General features: G+C 38.9%; 1 protein-coding gene across 1 annotated transcript in view; it reads left to right on the top strand.

Annotated features, from left to right (window-relative positions):
- The window catches only part of MTMR10 (myotubularin related protein 10), a 63,257-nt gene that overhangs the window by 25,087 nt on the left and 16,751 nt on the right, over positions 1-21,419 (top strand). Inside the window, exons 3-5 of the mRNA XM_030576837.1 lie at positions 2,811-2,947; positions 4,582-4,654; positions 6,695-6,837. Coding sequence (XP_030432697.1) covers positions 2,811-2,947; positions 4,582-4,654; positions 6,695-6,837 — 353 coding nt within the window. The remainder of the gene's footprint in view (positions 1-2,810; positions 2,948-4,581; positions 4,655-6,694; positions 6,838-21,419) is intronic.

Below are 21,419 nucleotides of genomic sequence, written 5' to 3'. Positions count from 1 at the left end.
TGGAACAGCTTGTGACTGTTTACTGGAAAAATAAGCAGCTACGTTGTAAAAATGTGCAGCGTAATATCTCTGAATAGCTTAATCATAGAAACTGCCATAGAAAAACCATCTTTTAAGCTGTGTATTTGGCTAAAGCAAAACGTTTCCTGGTATTAGACTGATACTTTTTTCCACTTTATTTAGCTAGTTTCCTTTATTTAGGGAGGTTTGGATGCTTTGCACCCTTCTTCATATTAATCAGTATAGCCACTGAATAACAAGTGTTAAAGGTTAAGTGTCTTAATATGAAACTCCAGGGTAAAAGTTTGGGATCCCACTATTAAAAAATATAGACTTGCACTAAGGCCCTTGAAAACTCTGTCTGTTAAAAGTTAACTGCATTGCAGGCTTTCACATTTGATTAAAAAAACCCCAAAACACAACTTAAAAATACTTTTTAAAAAAATGGTTGACAGCATACTGAGTCCTAACCCCTTTGCATGCTGAGTATTTTGAATAACTAGATAACCAAACTCCTAGGTTAAAACTGATTTGACTATAAGTGGGGTTTAAATTGGGAGGGGGTTGTTTATGAAGGGGAGGGGAGCTTTCACTGCTGTCAAAAGGTCTGACGTATTTCCATCATAAAAAATAAGGCAGAAGAAAGAATTTGCTGAAATAGATGAATGAATATCAATATATTAAAATGTCTCTGCACAAACATGAGGAATGGAGAGAGGAAGCAAGGAGGACTATATATAATGAAGATTAGTAAAATGAGAGGTGGTTTTACAAAGGCATGGGGGGGCAGTAATGATGACAAAAAGGTCCATTAATAAAAGAGTGAAACAATAAGCTGACTCTCAGCTTTTTGAACTGCTTCATAAAAAGACAGGCTTACAAAGTCATATAACAAGAAAATTATAAAACAGAGGCTTGAACAACTGTAAGGAATGAACACGGTGTTTAAAAAATTGAAATCCAGTTGACAGAACAGTAAAGGAATACCATACAAGCAAATTTTTAGCATGTATTAGTCAGCCATTCTGAATTATGTTTCTTTGAGTATTAAGGGAAATAGTGTATTTGGTTCTGGGCACCACATTGTTAGAGAAATATTGGTACATTGGATTGGTTCAGAGAAGAGCAACTAAATTATAAAGTCCCTGAAAGGTTTCACTTATGAGGAAAGACCAAAAATGTTTGGTTGAGATGCTAATACAGACAGGGAACTTCGTGTAAAGTATATGAAGGTTGCCTCAATGACAGAAAGGAATTTTAATGTGGTATTTGGTGTTACTTTACAAGAAAATATAAAGTATACAATTTGGAGATTATGTAGATGGGATATCAGGAAAAACATCTTGACAGTAAGGTGTATTAGGTTGTGGAATAGTCTATTGGAAGCACTGAAACGTTCTAATGTTCCCAAGTGATAACTACACTAGGAAGAATGTTGGAAAATGTGCTGACCAGGAGCTGTACTGTGAATGACCCAATAAGGTCTCTTTCCATGTCTGATTCTATAAATGCTTTCTCCTGCCATTTAACTAATCTGTGAAGTATATTATGGTGAAATCTTTTGGGCAACCAGAGCCCAAGGTACTAAGCACCATCAGGTCCCCTTTCTGGCAATTGGAGATAACCTTGCAGAATTAATTCCTAGATGAGCAAGTTAGTCTTCATCACTATTAAATCAGCTGCATGCATTATTTAATACTTTAATAATTAAAAATATTTAAACTATTATAAACTTAAATTTCCATATGCATGCTCTTTTTACCTGTGGCAGTCGACAACAGAAGTGTTATAACAATACAAGTGGCTCCTCTGATATGGAAGAGAACTTTGTTTATATGTGAGGATTCAGCAAATAACAGATTGCACATCCTGAAGTAAAATGGGGGAAGCTGTATATAGATTGTAATTTAGTTTCCAGGAACTTCATTTCCAGATGCTAATGGGCAAAATTTTCTGAGGGGAGCTATAAAGGCTTTTTGAATATAGCTTTCAATATGTTCGCCTCTGTGTGTTCATTTTGTTTAAAGCATAGTTTCTCCTAGACTATTCTTTGTACCTGAGAGACTTCTGTCTGGGAAGAATCCTGGATGAATTTAAATATATGCATTTTAAGTAACCTTTTTTACCAGAGGAACATTTTAGTCTCATGAATCAGCTGGTCACAGTAGAAGCTCTGAAAAGGAGAATGATATTTTCGAGTGTGTTTGTACAAATCATGTGTCGTTTTTAATGGATTAACTCAGAATATTAGTCTGAATGTCCAAGTAGTAATCAGATAATTAGATGTGCAAATGAGGATTTGGTTGATAACTCGGTTGATTTTCTGATGATTGATTCTGAAATTTGGGATCCTGCAGGTTCACAAAAGAACCGTAATATAATTTAAACAGTAAAGGTTTTAGAAACATACTGACGTATTATACATACCATACGTTTTAGCTGAGGCTTTTTAAATAAATCATTCTTAATCATTTTAAACTATCATTGATTCAAAACAAAAACACTTTAGTGGCGGCATGTCACAATTTTCATGGACCCGTAGACTCATGACTCAGGGGTATTTTGTTTAATTACTACCTAATTCTCTCTCTCTCAGTACTATTATAAGTGGTGGTTCAATGAAAAGGTTGCAGTTCTGGTTTCCACTGACCAGCTTTCATATTAAAATCGAAGTTAGTATGCTTTCTGACCTACCATTTGAAAATAACGGTTAAGGGGAATACCTTATCTGAAATCACCAACTTTGTAATGTTTCTATCTTTAAAAAGATTTAAATAGCTTACTCTTTTTTTTTCTGGTTTTGTTTTTAGGTGAAATTGTGGTAAATGAAGTCAATTTTGTGAGAAAATGTATTGCAACAGATACAAGTCAGTATGATCTCTGGGGGAAGTTGATTTGCAGTAACTTCAAGATTTCATTTATTACGGATGATCCCATGCCACTTCAGGTTTGTTTATCTCAAAATTGATACATCATGATTTATGATAAATAGGATCAACAAAATGGATTTGGTTAAACCACAATAAATTCGTCAAATTGAGAGGTCTAACCTCGTTCTATAAAACAAAGGAAGTTCAGATATATCCATCCTGAATTAGGGTGTGACAATCCTTAATTTGCCCTATTTTATCTACAGATTGTAAGTTTTTGACATCAGAGTATTATTTTCCATGTCATTTGAACTATGGAATCAAAGCAGTACAGCGAGCTACTGTTTGGAGGAGGGGGTTTGGGGAAATGCTGTTAAAGATCCAAAGACTTTACTATTTGTTGGAAAATATAATGGGACAACCTACTGAATTCTGAGAATTCCAGGTTTCCTTTACGTAGATATAAGCATCAATTCAGCAAAATCTTTAATATGTGCCCAACTCCTATTGAAGTCAGTGAGGGAGGGGACAAGATACCAGTGAAATTATCATATTTAGTATAGAGGCAGCAGTCTATAACAGTTAAGGCTGGTTGTTCATAATAACAGAAAAGGGAAAAGGCCTGGCAAAACATGCAAAAGTCATAAACTTGGTTTAATTTGTAAACATCTTGGCAAATAATATTTTTAATACAATAAAGGTTGTTGAAACTGAGTTGTCATTTATACTTATTTTTCAATAAAAATGTTGTAATCATATACAACTTTTTAAAAAGTACTCAATTGCCTGCCTATTTAACTACATTAATTAAAATACATGAAGGAGTCTTGCTCAGTAGTGGCTAGTTGGGTGACAAAGGCCATGGCTTTTATGAAAAAGCAAATTTATTGTATTCATATTTTGTGATATGTTAATCATAGCTGTAACAACCTTAAAGTTTAATATAATTCTATTCAACAATATTCAGTGTCTTAGTTTTGGAAACCAATAATATATAAGGCTTCAAAGGCATAATACTTTTAAATTAATGTTAAAATAGCATTATATTTCCCTATCAAATGCATTTTTTGTCTGTCTCTTCTGCTGTCATTTTTCTCATTCTTTCTTTCCTACAAAAACCCACAATACAGTATGTTAGATTTGAAGTGATCCAATAATATTTCTCTGCTCTCTTCAAGTGGTCTGAGTTTAAACTAAATTTGTAAACTATAAAAATTACTCCTTTGCACGCTTATATTCTTTGTAGCTCCTACGTTTGTAAAATAGTGTGTGACAATAGTAGCAGATGGCTAATTGCAGCATGTATAATTATGTTTTGGGCTCGGAGTACTGTTTTTGAAGTTTCCAACCTGGGGTCTGTAACTGCTCTGAGGAGCAATCCTCCACACTTAATCTATTTTGTTACATCTGGTGTTATAAAAAGGAACCTTTGACTCTGCTCGTGGAATGTGACATGCATTTTTCTTTTCATAGTTGCAGTAATGGTTTTTCGTCTTAAATTGCAGACAGTTTGAAGCTGAAATGATTCATAATTAGGCTAGAAAATGCCAAGGAAATATTGTCTGTTTAACTTTTTTCTACAGAATCCACATTGTTTTTATCTGAGAAATATCTGTCAGTGTTTTCTCTAAATTGTGTTGTAAAATACCATGCTAAAAACAATATTGCTGTAAAGCTCCTGTTATTTATCATGAGTTTGTCTCTGTTCCAGAAATTCCATTATAAAAACCACCTCCTTGGTGAACATGATGTGCCGCTAACATGTATTGAACAAGTTGTCACAGGTATGGAAAAGTCATTTAAATATGGTGAAGAGCTTAAAACATGAGTTTGTATGTTAAAGTTAAAATTATTAACTGCTTTCTATATGAAGGCACAATCATGCACAGTTAAGGTTGAATTTCATTAGTCTTTCTATGAAGTACCTTCGTTTAAATTAATTTGTAACAAGTCAGAAAAGCAATCTAAAGACTGGGTAAAATTCAAATCAGAAATTTTGCAAGACGTGCATTAAACTTGGTTTTCATATGCTTTTTAAAGTATGTGAGATTATAATTTTGAATCTATAATTGTTCAACAAACAGTGCCTTTTTAACAACTGTTTGGTTTCCATTTAATTTATAACTGTTTTACATATAATTGAACATCTCCACCGTAAGATTTTAAATTGAAAAAAGATAACTAATGATTATAAGAATTACAATTATTTGTAGGTGGTATTCCCACCACCATGCCAATTGGGCCATAAACAACAAAATGCATTATATTGCATTTCTGATTTTAAGGTGATCTTGTTTCTCTAACTTTATAGTGGCATTTAAACATGTCATTAATCAGCAACCTCTGCAGGTGAGTTTCTGTCTTCTGTCAGAAAATATAGCCAGAATGTGTGTGATTCCTGATTTTGAAGCCGTAAATTTGAAGCAAATTAAGTGGAATCTATTAGTTAAATTTAAAATTAGAGAGAAACTTTTATCCCATTTTGGAGGACCAGCTTTTGGACCTTAGTGATCCAGCCTAAGCTCCCACAGTATTTATTAAGATTGTCAAAATTACAGGATGAGCAGCATTATACCAATACTCACATCTATCAGCCTTTTGATACAGTCTATCTCACTGGACCTTTCCTGTTGTCTCTTTCTGGAATGGTCCCCTCTCTCCACTGGATCAGATAGAATTTTGATAAGTCAGCACCACCATAACAAGGCTGTTCTCTCTGCAGACGATTATAAAAACTGTATTGTTTGGTGGGCCTTGGTATTAGCAGTTATTAATATAAATAATATTATATTTATAATAATTTGTATTAATATAAATAATAGAGGCTATTTTCCTGCAGGTTGGTTCACTGGTGTTATTTTTCCACTATATAGAAAAGGTGACAGAAATTATCCTGAGAATTACTGAGCAATTAATCTCTCAGATGGTTTTAAAAATCTATCCTAGATATTGCAGATTAGTGGATTGCATGGAGAGATGTAATCTATTTGCATGGGAGCAAGCCACTTTCAGGAATGGCTGCACCGCGATTGATTGATTGCTCATTTGTCCCAAGGAGATAAAATAACAGGTGGTCTCTGTCAATTTGAAATTGGCTTTTGATTCCATTAACAGAGGTCATCTCTGGGAGAAATTTGCAAGGGTTGGCATAGATTCCTAATCCTCCATAGCCAAACAGTGGATAGTATTAGGATGGAGTGAAGAGGTGAGCTACTTGAATTTATTTCTATCACAAGGAGCATCCGCAGGGCTGTGTTGTCCTCTTTCCTTTTTAACTGAATTAGGTTGTGATGGGTTTATAAGGGGTGCAGTATTTCCCTTCCAAAATTTTGAACAGATTAACGTCAGTCTGTTTACACAGGAGTCAGGGTTTTATCATTGTTGTTAGTGAAATGCTTAAAAAGTAACAGAGGCTGAGTAAGCAAGTTTTAGGAGGCAGAAATCAAATTGTATGTAATCCCAGCATTGAAGCATCATTAGTCAATCATATAGAAATGACCTTGCTAGGAGAGAACTCATGCTGAACAACATGGGAGGCAAGATGAGTTGCTGAGAGGTGCTGTATATGAAATCCTTTGTTTGTGGAATGTAATTATTCATCATCAATGGTCATTTGGACATAGGGAAAATGAGGACAGCAGCTATAAGTCAATTTTGTTTGGAGAGCTAGACATTTGATCATAATGTGACTCACAAGGAACATCATCTGTTCTACTCAAACAATAATAATTTTTACAGTATTGGTATCTGAATGTAACTAACAGTATTTTTCTTTGTGTATATTCTATACTTGATCTTTAACAATTTTTTTGTTTTTGTTTTAGTAAATGACACAAAGAGGAAACAGAAGGTCCTTGGTCCCAACCAGAAACTTAAATTTAATCCAACAGAATTAATTATTTATTGCAAAGATTTCCGTATTGTCCGATTTCGCTTTGATGAAGCAGGCCCTGAGAGTGCAAAAAAGGTATTAAAAACATGCAATTTTTCCTTAAGCTTCCTTATTGTATTGGGGTTTCTGCAGTGCCAGCTCTGGTATTATGGACTTTCTCATTTTTTGTTTTTTTTAAAGCTCTTGATAGAGATTAAAGAAGACTAATTCAGTCTCACCAATTAAAAACTACCTTTTAGTCTTTCTAAAATGGAGATATGTATCTATAATAGTGTTTTAAGATAATTTTGGTTACAGAAAATCATCTCAGGATGAAATGAGAATCTTTTCTAGTATAGATGAGGTAAATGCCTAAACAGTTATGTAACAAAAGATGTTTTATATGGAGTATTTTCACTAATACATCAGGAAAATACGTATGTAGATATTTGAATGCTTCTAGATTAAAGGCGCTAGTGTCTGAAGTATGTTCACTTAAGAGGTGCTGTGCAGGAAGTGTTTATTTTCCCAGTATACACCAACTTTGTTCTGGAAAGCTCTCGGTGGAGGGTAAGTAGTTTAGTCTCCATTCGTATTCATTCTTTCTATTGAGGCCGTCATCAAGTGTGCTGATTATAATAGTGATGTGCTTTGATGTGGAGACCTCCTCACTAGAAAATGGAATTCATTTAAATATGCCACCAGACACCTTTTTGGATATTAATTGTTTTCGCCATTGTGAGAGGTCAAATTCAGACCTGTGACCCAAAGGTGAAAGGCCAGTTACTGGTTTCCTGCATCATCAAAACTTAAAGCCTGGTGTTTAGACCTCATGTAGATACATATTTATACATCTGCTTTATATGGTCCTTTCCAGATGTGCACTCAAAAATCTCCTATTGTGTGTACACATAGCTAAATGTGTAGTTAGTTAGTCATGTGCATGTGCAAACTGGAAATTTGAGCAAATGTTTTTTAATGTGCACTTGCATTGTGTGCCTACAGTTGTAATTTCCACCCCAGGTAAGTGCACTCTTTCAGTGCATTAGTGAAATCAAATCTCTTCTACTTTAAAAACTGACTGCAGACTTGGGGAACCAGTATTTTAAAGGTTGGTTTATAACTTCCAAGGCTGCAGTCAAATGATATATTTGAACTACATATCCCACTGCAGAGATTGTATTACAGCTGAAAATGGAAAATGTTAGGTACTTCCAAATGTGTAGTGGAAATTTTTAACCTGAAGTTACCCAAAGGCTAGAATGCTGAAATTTAAATATGCCTCCTGGAATCTGGACAAGTATTTTCTGGCAAATGCTTGGAGTTCCAAATTTGTCAAAAATTCCAAGTGAATGTTTGGAGTTTACTAAAGGCTGAACAACAGGACCATTCATTGGCACTTCCTGATACGTTGGCGCTGGACTTTTTAAATTCTGGGAAGACTGATGTAGAAAACGAGTCTGATTCCTTCAGGGGGGAATGTAAAAACTATAAAATCCTAGATCCAAAACAGATTAGATAGTTTATTAGCTATGTTCCTATTTTCAGTGTTTAAATAAAAGGGAATTTCCTGACCTGCAAACTGGTTTGTACTCCTCAAACAGGCAACCTGAACTGTTGACATTTCCGATGATGTAGACTTTCCTGCTTCTCCCATTGAATACTTCTCTGGCTCGCTGCACCTTTCTTTTTTTAAACAGGAAGATAAAAGCAACTTGTACAAGCAGCATATTCTGTCTGGCATCACCACTTTTATATGCCTAGTTAGTTGACGCTAACAAAACAAACCAACCAACAGGTTCTTTTAACCAATAAAGAATTGGGAAGGTTCAGTAGCTGTATTTGATGAGCAGAAACTCAGTTTACATAACCATTTCTGCTCATTGACCCATTGGTCTGGACAGGAGGTATATGGTATTTTGAATATATAAATGCTATGTAAATATACATCATTATAAAGGATGGTGCCTGTGATCTCTAAGTGAATAAACTTTCAAATTTCAAATATTAGAATGTGTTTGCTAGAGGGAGTGGGGAAAAAACAGTTACTGCAAATCTTAACTTTTTAATTATGTGAAAGCTGTGCACCTACATAATTTTGAAGACCAAAGTACATTCAGGTGGTGGTAGCACCTTTCCTTCACTGGAGGGCAAAATGACAAAAAATCAACTTTCTAGCAAATGCAGAATAAGAACACTTATATATGTAACTGAAGTTTTGGTCCAGTCGGGATTTTGTGTAATTAGATTATTTTAGGATGTAGCTTAATCAGAGAAGAAGGAACCTATGATATCTTGCATCAGATGCTTCTGTCTCCAGCTGTTTAGCTTACATCTTTCAGATCTCTGCTGTGACATGTTTTGTTTTTTTTTAATCTGGCTTCTATTTCTTCCCTGCCCTTTTTTTCAGCACTGAGTAAGAGACTGTTTTGTCTATTGGTGAATCTTTGTGAGGGGAGCCTAGCCAGCCTTTTTACACCTACAGTTTTGTGGACTCCTTTAATATTACTTGTGCACTGTCCATGCAACATTAATTGTGGATACAAAATTATGTCTACAATTCTGCCTACAATAAGCACTGGAATAGATTGCCTAGGGAAGTTGTGGAATCTCCATCTCTGGAGATATTTAAGAGTAGGTTAGATAAATGTCTATTAGGGATGGTCTAGACAGTATTTGGTCCTGCCATGAGGGCAGGGGACTGGATTCGATGACCTCTCGAGGTCCCTTTCAGTCCTAGAGTCTATGAGTCAATTTGTGGGTTCAAAAAAGGAGGACCACATCTTTAAAAATCAGGGCCTTCCGAATTCTATTGGGAGAAAATCTTATCGAGTTTTCTTTGACTCAAAGGTGGCACAGTGTGTGTTAAGCTACATAAAGTTCTAGAGAAATCCCAACTTTTCCCCTGGAAAAATCAAAATATATATGTGTCTGCTATACCATTTTTTTGCCTGATTAATTTGTGTGCCACTTCTTGTGCTAGGTTATGAACTATTCATGAAAAGTATGAGCTGCATGGAATTGTATATTTATAAATTCCTCCAAGGGCTTGTGGATTGGACAATTTAATTTAAAGGATGCCTATTTCAAATATTGGGTAATGAAACTGTAAAGCTCAGCAGTTGTGTCATGAACTGTGAATTGGTTGGACTAATTCAACTGAAGACAAATGTGAGAGATTTATAACAGAAAAGGGTGGCCCCAGATAGCATTTTTTTCCTTTCTTGACAGTTTAAAATAATTGGGAAGATTAGTCAGATAGTAGAACTGTAACAGTAGGTCAGGGTCAGATTCTGTTTCATTGTCTGAGGCAGCCTCCATTTAAAATCAGAAGCCTACCAATGAAGCAGTTGTAGTGACTGAACTTCACTGATTTATAAATCAGATCCCAAACATGACATTTAATTTTGAAAATTAGCATAACTGAACTTTGTTGTGCAAGTCAGAGCAGAGGAATTCCCCTCAGGCTCCAAGAGTGAGCATGATCTCCTTAGGACAGTGTTCCTCTGTGTCATGAATGAAGTCACTGTTGAAGCAAAACAAAGACACTTAGAATCACCTTTTTTCACTGTGTCTGTAGAAGACCTTGAGATATCTAAACATAGTAAACATCAAAAAATGTATTCACTGCTGGAAACTGGGACAACTTAAGTGTTGCACTCTGCAAACTGTGTCTTACTTTTAAAAGCAGGTATTTAGAAAAACTTAAATAGAATCATTTAAAAAACCAGCTTTGAATTCCTCTTAACCTTTTCACATATTTGGTGTTTGGAGACCTGATACTGTATACACCTGTAAAGAAGAATAATTTGAGTCATGTGAATAGTCCCTTGAAATGAATGGGACTGTTTTCTCTGAGTCAGGTTGTGTGCGTCAGTGGTTGCAGGATTGGGCCCAAAGAATGTGGTCTATCCCTAAGGAGAGTGAGTTTAGGGGATATTTTGTGGGGAGGGGAGAAGAGAAGAGGAGGAAGAATAGGCTCTAGTAGCAAAGCCATTTGTTAGTATTCCAGCAGATATGAGACATTCAGGAACTGATAGTACTAATCTGTGTCTAAAATGGAAAAAAAAATAATTTTGAAGCTATTGTAGCCGATATAGGGAACATATAGTTGATTATTTGACTGTGTCCTTAAACAAATATGCTGTGTTAATGATACTGTTACAACTTTAAAAGCTCATTTTTTTCTGATTTTCCCCACGTACACATCATACCCAAACTGCCCAAAAAAACTTTAAGTGAGGATGCCAGAATGTTTGAAATTTCAGGAGGATTAATTTATTTCGGGGAAAATTATTATGAAGGAGTTTGAAAATCAGGATTATAATAAGAAGCTAACTTCAGTCTTAACTATGGAACAGCAGCCAGTGTGCTTCTTAAATGCTCGCTTGCACTCTTAAGTTACATGTCTGTTTGAAGGGGCATGATATAGATACAAGGTTGGGCCACTGAATCATGGGGGAAATCTCCAGACCCATCATTATTTTACAATTTGATTCAGCTGTTTTGCCCTTAAATTAAAGCTGAGAAGCCTCCAAAAGAGTGAAAACCAGTTGAGTGTGGGAGGAAGGGGAATTAGGAGTAAGAGGGTTGGGGAAAGGCTTAAGCCAGGAAACTTGAAAAGAGAAGTAATGGCTATTTTTACAGCTTAAATTAAAATTCTTGCTTTTCATTAAATTCAGTTATGATTAAATGTGGTAATAATCAAAAAGGAGTGCTGTCTTATGGCCATTATAGCAGCTGGCTAAATAAAGTGCAATTTAAAATGTTTGAAATCTTGGGGACTGATATTGTACTGACTGCACAGATTTTTCTATAATATATCACTTAATTTTAATTCCTAAGTATTTGGTGCAACAATATTGGACTGTTGTTAAATATCAGTCTGTTTTGCTAATGATACTATGGACCAATTTCAGAACTGTCAATAAGACTGACCAGGGATGCATCATTCTGGGATATTATCACTTCTTTGGTGGCTGCAAGATTTTGCCTTTGGCATGTTGCCTGACAATGCATGTGGGACTTGGCAGTACAAAAGAGTGGCGCACGCCCTGTAGTGTCCTACTGTCTAAATATATCTGCAATTTCTCAGTCTTTCCAGTCTCCAATGCCCACATCTCCTCCTCCATTTCTCTGAGAAGCCTTTTTAAAATGTGTAGGGTGTATGAGATCTATGTTATATACACATTCACATAATTAAACAGGGAAAAGGAGAAAAAGTAATCCAGGCCAAGTCCTTATTTCTGTCCAATCAAAACCAACTCTTCCCCCACAAGTCATAAATATTTTTTGGGGTGGCAGGGGAGGGGAGACGCTTTTCTTGTATTCAGTTGTCACCTTCTGTACACAGTGATAGTATTGCAGAGACCCAACTTTTCTTAACCTCGCAGGCCCCAGCATTATCTTCTTTCAGTTCTTTATTTTTCATTTGAAATGTATTTAAATAAGCTCTTTAAACAGCTTCTTTTTTTTCTGCCTTAGTTTTATTCTCTGCTGCTTATTTTCGCTTCTCCTGATTACTCCTGGGGGCATTCTGTGCCAAAAAATTAAAAATTCTGTGCCAAAATAAAAATTCTACACACAGTATTCTAAAATTCTGCAATTTTTATTTGTCAAAATAACACTGCATAATCACACCAGTTTCAATTATTTTCGTAATTTATTTCATAATACCTGTCAGCAAGTTTGTCTGTAACAATACATACACTCTCAAAAATTCCCCAAGGAGTAGAGTTAAAGAAACCCCTATGACAACCCAGTTCCTATTTCTCTCCCCCTTCCCCCGCCAGAGCACAGCTGGGTGCCAGACACTTGCAACACCTCCCACCCAGAGCACAGCTGTAGGCCTCCCTGGCCCAGATACCCACACCCCCTCCTCTGCCAGAGCCCAGCCATGCCCCCCCCCCTACAGCCCCAGAGCCCAGGGATCCAGAAGGAGAAACAGCCTGATGCTTGGTCCCAGGCTTGCACAGAGTTTCTTGTGTGCCATCCTCTCTTTCCCTCAAGGGCATGCTGGGTACTGCAGCTGCTGGGAACCCTCTAACTCCCTCCCACTCCCCCCCAGCAGTGTCATCTGTGTGTGATCTGGGTTCTTCCAGGTCCAGCAGCCACTAGTGGTGGCTAGCAGCACTGCATATCATTTCTGTGAAGGAACGAAAATTCTGCACGCACAACATTGATTTCTACAAAATTCTGCATTGCTTAGTGACTAGTGCTTAGCGGAATTCCCCCAGGAGTACCTGATGTACATCAGACAGTTCATAGTCAGTGGGCTTGTATGACCGGCTCACACAAAAGGTGGCTGAGCACACTCCAATTGTTTGCTGCACAAATCATGAAATTAGTTATCTGTCAGATTCAGTGATACAAAAGGTATGATCTTTGTTGGGACCTCCAAGGCATGTATGTCTTTAGAGTCTTTGGAGACATGGGCCCCTGGAGTGATTTCTCAAAATGAAACCGTTAAGTAAATTTAAAAAAAAAATCTGTATTTCAGCATTTCTCTTAGGATCTAGTAGAAAATACTGTGCAATTCAATAATTTAACGTGCATGCATAAACAAAGATTCTGAAATGAGAAAAAAATGCAACTTAATCTTCAGTGTGTAGAAATAGTTAGATCTTACCTGTTATCTCTGTTACCTGGGGTTCTTTCAACCCAAAGCTCTTGGTAACTTTACTCTGCAAGGAGGTGTCAGGAAATAAATCAGGGACACACGGCTGTCCAACCGATAGATGGCTGGCACAAACAGGACAACATGAGTGCTTTCACTTAAAGCTAAACTTTACTAGTCTCAAGTACTTATACACTTCCACAACAAATTAGTAAAACACCCCCAACCCTTGATAATTACCAGAGCTGTGTGTGGCTCTCGAGTGACACAGCGGCAGGCTTCCGGTGGCCAAATCTTCCATCTGCCGGTGGGGACTGCAAGATGTATCCAGAGGGAGAGTCCAAAAGAGTCCCCAAATGAGTCCCTCTGACTCAAGCTTTTTCCCCTTATTTATACACTAGTAATAGAATGACATGTCCCTTAAAGAAACCTTGTTAAGTAAGCAGTTTCAAGCAAGAGGATCCTTCTGATTATTGATTAACAAGGAGTGGGTTTTTTCAGAGTCTGCAGCTCTGAGACCCTAATAGACAAATCTTGTTAAGTAAGCAGTTTCAAGCAAGAGGTTTCTTCTGATTAGTGATTAACCAGGAGTGGGTTTTTTCAGAGTCTGCAGCTCTGAGACCCCAATAGACATTCTTGCTCTTTTAAAATGCATGTATCAGCAACTTCAACACAGTTCTTATCAGGAAGGATGCGGGATCAAACTGCCCTTTCTGTGACACCCCAAAACCCCCTCCCCTCCTGCCTTGGTCAAACTGAGTTTGCTGAATGGCCAATTTTCAGCTTGCTGACTAGGTTGCTTTTTAACAATAAACCATAGCGGTTTTAGGCACTTTACTGGTTTGCCAAAGTCTCCCCGTACAATCGACACTATCTGTATTGTTACACACAAATCAAATAGATGCTGCATATAATTAGCCTTTATGGGTTTGTCTATGCTGCAATAAAACAGATGTGACTGGCGGGTGTCAGCTGACTTGGACTTAGGCTGCAGGACTATAAAATTGCAGTGTAGACGTCTACTCATAGGGTCTAAGAGGCCAGGTTCCAGCCCAAGCCCAGCATTTGCACCACAATTTTATATCCCTACAGTCTGAGCCCCAGGAACCCATGTGGGGGTCTTATTGCAGTGTAGACATATCCTATGAATTACTACAAAGTGGTAGAAAACTGTCTTAGCATTTAAAATTGGACTGCACATGGCATAAGATCTGTGGACAGTTGTCTGAGGCTACAACACTAAGAGCTAGGGGTCTGATTCCCAGTCACATAGACGCACTTGAGCTAGCTCTCATCTGAACTAGCACCCTAAAAATAGTAGCATCGCTGCAGTAGCATGGGCATTGACGACAACTGTGCTAGCCATCCTGAGTTCAGATCTGCCTGAACCTCTTGGTGAGCTCATTGCTTCTACCACTTGCTGCCATTGTCGGTGTTACCGCTGCTGCCGTTTTATTTTTACTATGCTAGCTCAGATGACAGCTAACATGAGTACCTCTACGTGAGCTGGAATCGCACCCCTAACTTGGAGTGTAGATGTCGCCCGTGTGTTGGGATCAAGAGGGTTCTTTTTTCATTGTGCCAGAAGAGTATTTGCAAGTATGGAACATTAATAAACTGTATTCATGGAACTTGATTCAGTCCTTGTTACATGCCTTTCCATCGGCAAACCTCTACCTGGAGTGGACAGTTGCAGTGCCATGGGGGGCCTGCATCCTGCTAGTGAAACCATAAAAGCAGATGGTGTGGGCTGAGGAGTTGAATGGTCTGCACGATCAGGGGATGTGCTTGTCTGGTGCATGCTTCCTGGTGCATGCTTCCTGCAGCTTCCTCTAATGGAATGGCTAAGGAGCTTGGATCCTAAATTAGAGCTGCTATTCTCTGTTAGAAGTGTGGTGGGGAAGGTTGCAGTGCAAACATCACCTGCGTTTCCAAGATGTGGCATTGCTTTTGGGGCACCACTGGTACAAGGAGATGCAGTTTGCACAGTGAGCATTGATAGGGGTAGTTAAGTCCACTGTTTTTACTTTTTATTTAACAATTTCTCTTTGTAAGTGAAAACTGTTCTCCTGTTTTTTAAATGTTTCTGAATATCTTTGGTTTGCACAATTGCAATTGGCAAAAATACTGAACGTTTATCAGCTTGATACAAGAACACTCCCTGTAAAACATATTTGTCTTCCAGTTTGAGCTTTCAGCGTCTGACTACATTCTGCTGAGGTCTATGGAATTTGCTTGTCTTTAAAGTCCCAGACAGTAAAGCTACTGTATGGAGTTTGTGAATCAGGAATAAATAGAACACAAATACGGCTTTAGTGCTTGTTAGCAAATAAATTGTGGGCTGTGTTAATTTCACTGGTCTAAAATTCCAACTGAAGATTGTAGCAGAACAAAATGTCAGTATTTATATTGAGGAAAGAAAGGCCATGACTCTACACTATGATCAGCACAGGTGGACTGCTGCATTTGCGAGACACTTTATTCGCTTCATTGGGGGTTTCTGTTGATGCAACAGTTCGCCTGTCAGAATTGAGACCTGAATTGGCAGTTGCTGTTCTATGTGTTTCAGTTGTTTGCTTCATGGTATATGAAAACTGACTTAAATCTTATCTAATTTTAATAAAAATTTCAGCTTTTAGGTTTTGCATGTGTTCCAGAGGGAAATTAAAGGTGATTTTTAAAGATTGTTTATATATGTATTCATGGTGATTTGGGATCTTAAATAATTGGTTTTGTTTTCAGCTCAGAAATTACAAGAACATTTGTTTATATGTTAAAACAGAACTAGACAGGCGGGCAGGCATGACCTGGCGGTGGGGGGAGCAGGCAGGTGAGGAGCAGGGGGGCCTAAGGAGGTGAGCGGGCAGGCAGTAGGGGGGGGGGGGCTAGGTGAGCCAGTGCCAGGAGAAGGAGATTGAGGAGGGGAGCGGGTGGCGGGGGGTGAGGAGGTGAGCCAGGGGGTCGGAGGCTGAGGAGGCGGGCAGGCAGTGGCGGGGGGGGGCTGAGGCGGCGGGGGGTGCTGAAGAGGCAAGCGGGGGGCTTTATACTTGCAGGGGGAAGGGTCAAGAGGCAAGCGGCAAGTTGATGGCTGACCTGTTCTACTGATCTTGTCTCTCATAAAAATTGGTTCTTTTTGCTGCTTTTCTCTGAGCTGGGGGTTGTGCTAATGATGCTAAGAAGGGTTCTCAAAGGAAGGTGCTTTCTTCTAACCCCCAAAGCCATCAGTATGTCTGCTCTTCTCTCCCCGTTTAGCCCACTTGACAAGTTTAATTGTCCTTTGTCTGGCTCCCACCCCTCTCCAAGGGTTGTAGCTCTCCAAGGTGCCTGCCTTCCACGCCTTCCTCAGTCATACCTCATTCATTCAACAGGGCAATCGATTACAAAGTGGGGGGAAGATCTTATTCTACTTCTAGCAAAAAGACTTTTTTCTTTTACCTTAATTATACTACCTTAAGGGCCCGCTATAACATATTACCAAGGTTCAATACCGCTGTTTCGGCGGGGTGATGCTGGGGAAGGAGGGTTTGTTTCCCCAGGTGGCGCACGGGGTGGGGGTGGGGTTGTTTCTGCAGGGCCAGGTGGTACTGGGTGGTGGTGTGTTTCGGGGGGGCTGGGCGGTGCTGGGGGAGGTGTGTGTGGGGGGGAGGGACGGTGAGTTTCGGCCCTCAGCTGTTTTCTTTGGAGTAATATGGCCCTTGCTGCTTTATGTGTTGTGCAGGCCTGACATAAAGTATATCAAAATTTCACATGTATGACTTCTAGCAATTCAAATGGAGGTATCCTTTTTTTGTGATGGCTAATGGCCTTTCCTACTCTTGGAACTCTGTGAAAGAGCTGAAATAGTTTTCTAAATGGAGTATACTAATCAGTATTGTAATGAGCCCCATGTTCCACTTTGAGTTTAAGCACTTTTAAAGAAATGGACCAACCCTCCTCCTCCACCTATGTAAAAAAAAAAAAAAAAAAAAGCCCGAACAAAAATCTGCTTAATTAAGTAAGCAGTTTCAAAGCCCCATGCTAAGTAACTTTCCAATGACTTCTTGAGACTGTAATGACATCAGACGGGACCTGTTTTGTACTGTAGTTTCATTGTTGAACTGAAAACAGTAATATAGGAGAAGAGGTATAGGGAACTGTTCCTTTAAAAGGATTTGAATGACATTTATTAGTGTGCAAAAAATAATTTGCAATTAGTCAGTATGCAGCCATTGAAAGTTGGTTCTACAAATAGTGAATGTTCTCATCAAAAGTCAAATCAAAATGAAAATATAGCCACTCAAGTTCCTTTTATGCATAAGGACTAGAAATACTGTAGTATTCCCCACACAGAGTTAAGTCTGAATATGCTCTCTGACTTTTCTGAGGCATCGTGCCGTCAGTTGTATTAATCCCTTAATGGCCTGTTCCCAACAATCTTGTTTTCCTGTGTGTGAGTACAAAAAAATTTCCCCCATAACAAGTGAAACAAAACACAAGAGAACTTTCTCAACCTCTTGGAAGCAAAGAATGTTTGTTTGTTTTTAAATAGTGTCCTAAATGTACCTATCTCTGCTGTACAGGGGTTAAAATGTAGCAAAATAAAGAGGTAGTAGGCAAAATTTAATGAAGTACAAAAGAGTACCTAATAGGGTGAGGTGTGATTTTTCTAGTGGTGATGCCTGCAGTTGTAATTCTGTGTATTTGGGTCACCATCCTGTAACGTAACCCAAACTGGGCCACATGAGCTAATAATCATACTTATGATCTTCACCCTTAAAATTACATTAACTTGATGATGTCTCTTTGCTATTGACTAGGACTGCTTAGTATAAGTCTTAGTATAGGTTTAAACTTTACTCATTACAAAACCTTTAACAGAATAATTTTTTACAAGTCCAAGTGGTGATACTGTATTTATTGTATATTTGGGATGTGAAGAGGCACAGCATACATGGCTAGGTTCCATTTCCTCATCCATGAGGCTGAAAATCAGAAATGGTGAACACCTACAACTTCAGTGTAGTAATATCAGTACAATATTCAGTAATATTAGTGCACTCGGTACCTGTGAAAATCTGGCCCACTGTATTACTTTTCATATGTAATTTGATACAACTTTGAATACACAAATAATTAAAAGCGTATCGCTTTATAAAAAGTACTTTTGCCTTTCAAAATCTAGCTCCCTATCTTAATATTTCAATCAGAGATGGGGAACCATTAACCCACAGAAAAAGCCACTCAGGCCACACACAGCCCTGTGGGGGAGGGGAGGTTCAGAGAGTCAGGGTTTCCCCTAGGCTCTGGGGTAGGGCCAGAAGTGAGGGGTTCAGGGTGTGAGAGAGAGCTTTAGGCTAGGGCAGGGGTTGGGGTGTGAGAGTGAGTAAGAGCTCCAGCTGGTGGTGTGGGCTCTGGGGTGGGACAGGGAATGAGGGGTTTGGGGTAAAGGAGGGGGCTCTGGGCTGGGGCCAAGGGGTTTGGATTGCGGGAGGGGGATCAGGGCTGGGGCGGGGGATTGGGGTTGGGATGAGGGTGTGGGGTCTGGGAGGAAGTTAGGGTGTGGGAGGGGGTTCCAACCTGGGGCAGAGAGTTCAGGGTGTGGGCTCCGGCCGGGTGGTGCTTACCTCAGGTGGCTTCCAGTTAGTGGCACAGTAGGGCTAAGGCAGGCTCCCTACCTGTCTTAGCTCTGTGCTGCCCCCAGAAGTGGCCGGCATGTCCTACCCCTAGGCAAAGGGGCCAGGCAGCTCTGTGCAGTGCGGATGCGGCCCATGAGCCATAGGTTCCTCACCCCTGGTTTAGATAGTCTCATTGTATTTCAATGCAATGCTATTTACTTACTAGTAAGTGTGTTTAAAAAAGATAAATAAGATAAAATTCCTCAGTGTACATTCAGTACAAGTGCTAGACATCCTGCATACACATGCAAAATCAAAAGCATCTTTAAGATGTTCAGTCCATTATCCTGTGGCCAGCAGTAGCAGAGATCCCATGCAGGAGGACTCTTCAGTGCTTTCAATGTCAAGAAACTCTCTGTAATAGGTCTCAACAGCTCCTTGCAGAGAAAAGTAGTTTTTAATAAATAAATCTTTAGTGAGATTTTTAATGACTTTGACAGGTGGAATTTCCTGAAGCTAGACTTTTGGACTTTTGTAGTAAAATGACTTCATGTTCCTCAGATACTTCCTTTGGAGGTGAAGGAGGCATATTTTAGTAAAACAGCGAAGTGTGAGCATTTATTTGGAGAGGAGGAAGAAGGCAAACACAAAGCCTTTAAAGTGAGCCCCACTTGGCACATGGGGGTATGAAAAGAACGTTGCTCGGAAGTTATGGGGGCTTTGCTCCATTCCTGAGATTTGGCCCTTATTGTTTCCTTCTGTCCATTCTGGTCAGAATGAAAACAATTTGTTTTTCTATGATGATTACCCAGTTTTGCAGGTAAAGAATGATGGAGCTAAATTATAATTGAAATTTAGGGCCTGCTCCTGGAATGCTTAGGACACTGTTAAGTTTACTTATGTGAGAATTCCTCTTGGGTTCATTGGCGCTATTCAAGTGCAAACACAAATACTTGTGTTTGCAGGATCAGGCCCTGATTCTGACCCTGTGTTTTGCATAGTGTATAACCTTACTGAGTGAGCCTCTGTCTTCTGTCACATTAATTTCTGATACTGTAGTGGAAACAACTGTTTATGCTGTGTGGTGAGGACATAAGTGTTCTACAGTTTTGGTGCTCTGCAGCAGTGCCCGTCTTAAAGTGCCAGTGTAAACAGTGCCACAGCGCTGAGAGCGCGGCTCCCAGCGCTGCAAGCTAATCCCCATGAGGAGGTGGAGTACCTGCAGCGCTGGGAGAGCTCTCTCCCAGCGCTGGCGCCATGACCACACTCGCACTTCAAAGCACTCCCACGGCAGCACTTTGAAGTTTCGAGTGTAGACAAGCCCTAATTGTAAATCCTCATGCCTGGTCAAAACAACGCAATAGCTTGATTTTTTCAGAGGGGTTGAAATTGTAAGTTGATGGGAAGCTAGAGGTGCTGCATCCCTTTGAAAAACAAGGCAGAAGTGACTACTGAGGGAGGTGGAGGGATAGCTTGATGGTTTGAGCATTGGCCTGCTAAACCCAGCGTTGAGAGTTCAATCCTTGAGGGGCCATTTAGGGATCTGGGGCAAAAATCTGTTCAGGATGGTACTTGGTCCTGCTGCAAATGCAGGGGACTGGACTCAATGAGCTTTCAAGATCCCTTCCGGTTCTGTGAGATTAGGTATATCGCCATATAATATAATAATAATAATTAATAAGGGAGACAAACACTCATATCATAATGGAGATTTGGCCATTCCTTATTCCTAGATAATCCCTTTACTTCTACGCCAAAAGTCTTGGAGCCATCTGTCCCCTGCATCAGTAAATGGGATTTATTTTGCTGCAGGATTGACATAACTCCTGCAGGCCTTGGAGGTTAAAAATGGGAGGCTACTGTTTCAAGAAATAATGTGAGAGTTGGTCTCTAAAATGCAAGACTAGTGATTGTTATGATAGTGCTTAAGAACCAACCAAGAATGAAGCCCCGTTGTGCTCTTTTTCTCTATCTACTCCCCTCTTGTTTGTACATAGACACGTACACACCAGCTTGGTAACTCACATCCCCTGCCTGTATGTTGTTGTCTATATGCTGAGAATTTTGGGGGGGGACTCCTGTAGCTGGCTGACCTTTCTGCTAAAAATTATTAAAGCACAAATAAATTATATTAGTTAAATCAGTCTATCAGTCTAAATTATATTAGTTAAATCATTAAATCATCTATCAATCATAAGTGCAAGTCACTCTATATATAAGGTCAAAAATTCATCTATCTTCACTGCTATGATACTTTTTTCTAGCAAATATTAGCCAATTTAACCAAATATCAAAATATATCATAAGTCCTTCCCTCTAGTCAAATCTGGCAATATTACATCAGACCATTTTTTAATTTCAGTCTTTTGTTATATTCTTACAGTGCCATAATTCCTGGTAATCACTCCTTTTTTTATATATACAGTTTTGATTCTTACACTAAAGTACTTTTATATTCAATAATGCTG

Source organism: Gopherus evgoodei, chromosome 10 (genome assembly GCF_007399415.2).
Source record: "Gopherus evgoodei ecotype Sinaloan lineage chromosome 10, rGopEvg1_v1.p, whole genome shotgun sequence".
Lineage (NCBI taxonomy): Eukaryota > Metazoa > Chordata > Testudines > Testudinidae > Gopherus > Gopherus evgoodei.
Note: the sequence above shows the minus strand (reverse complement) of the source record. Positions and strands in the feature narration are given on the sequence as shown.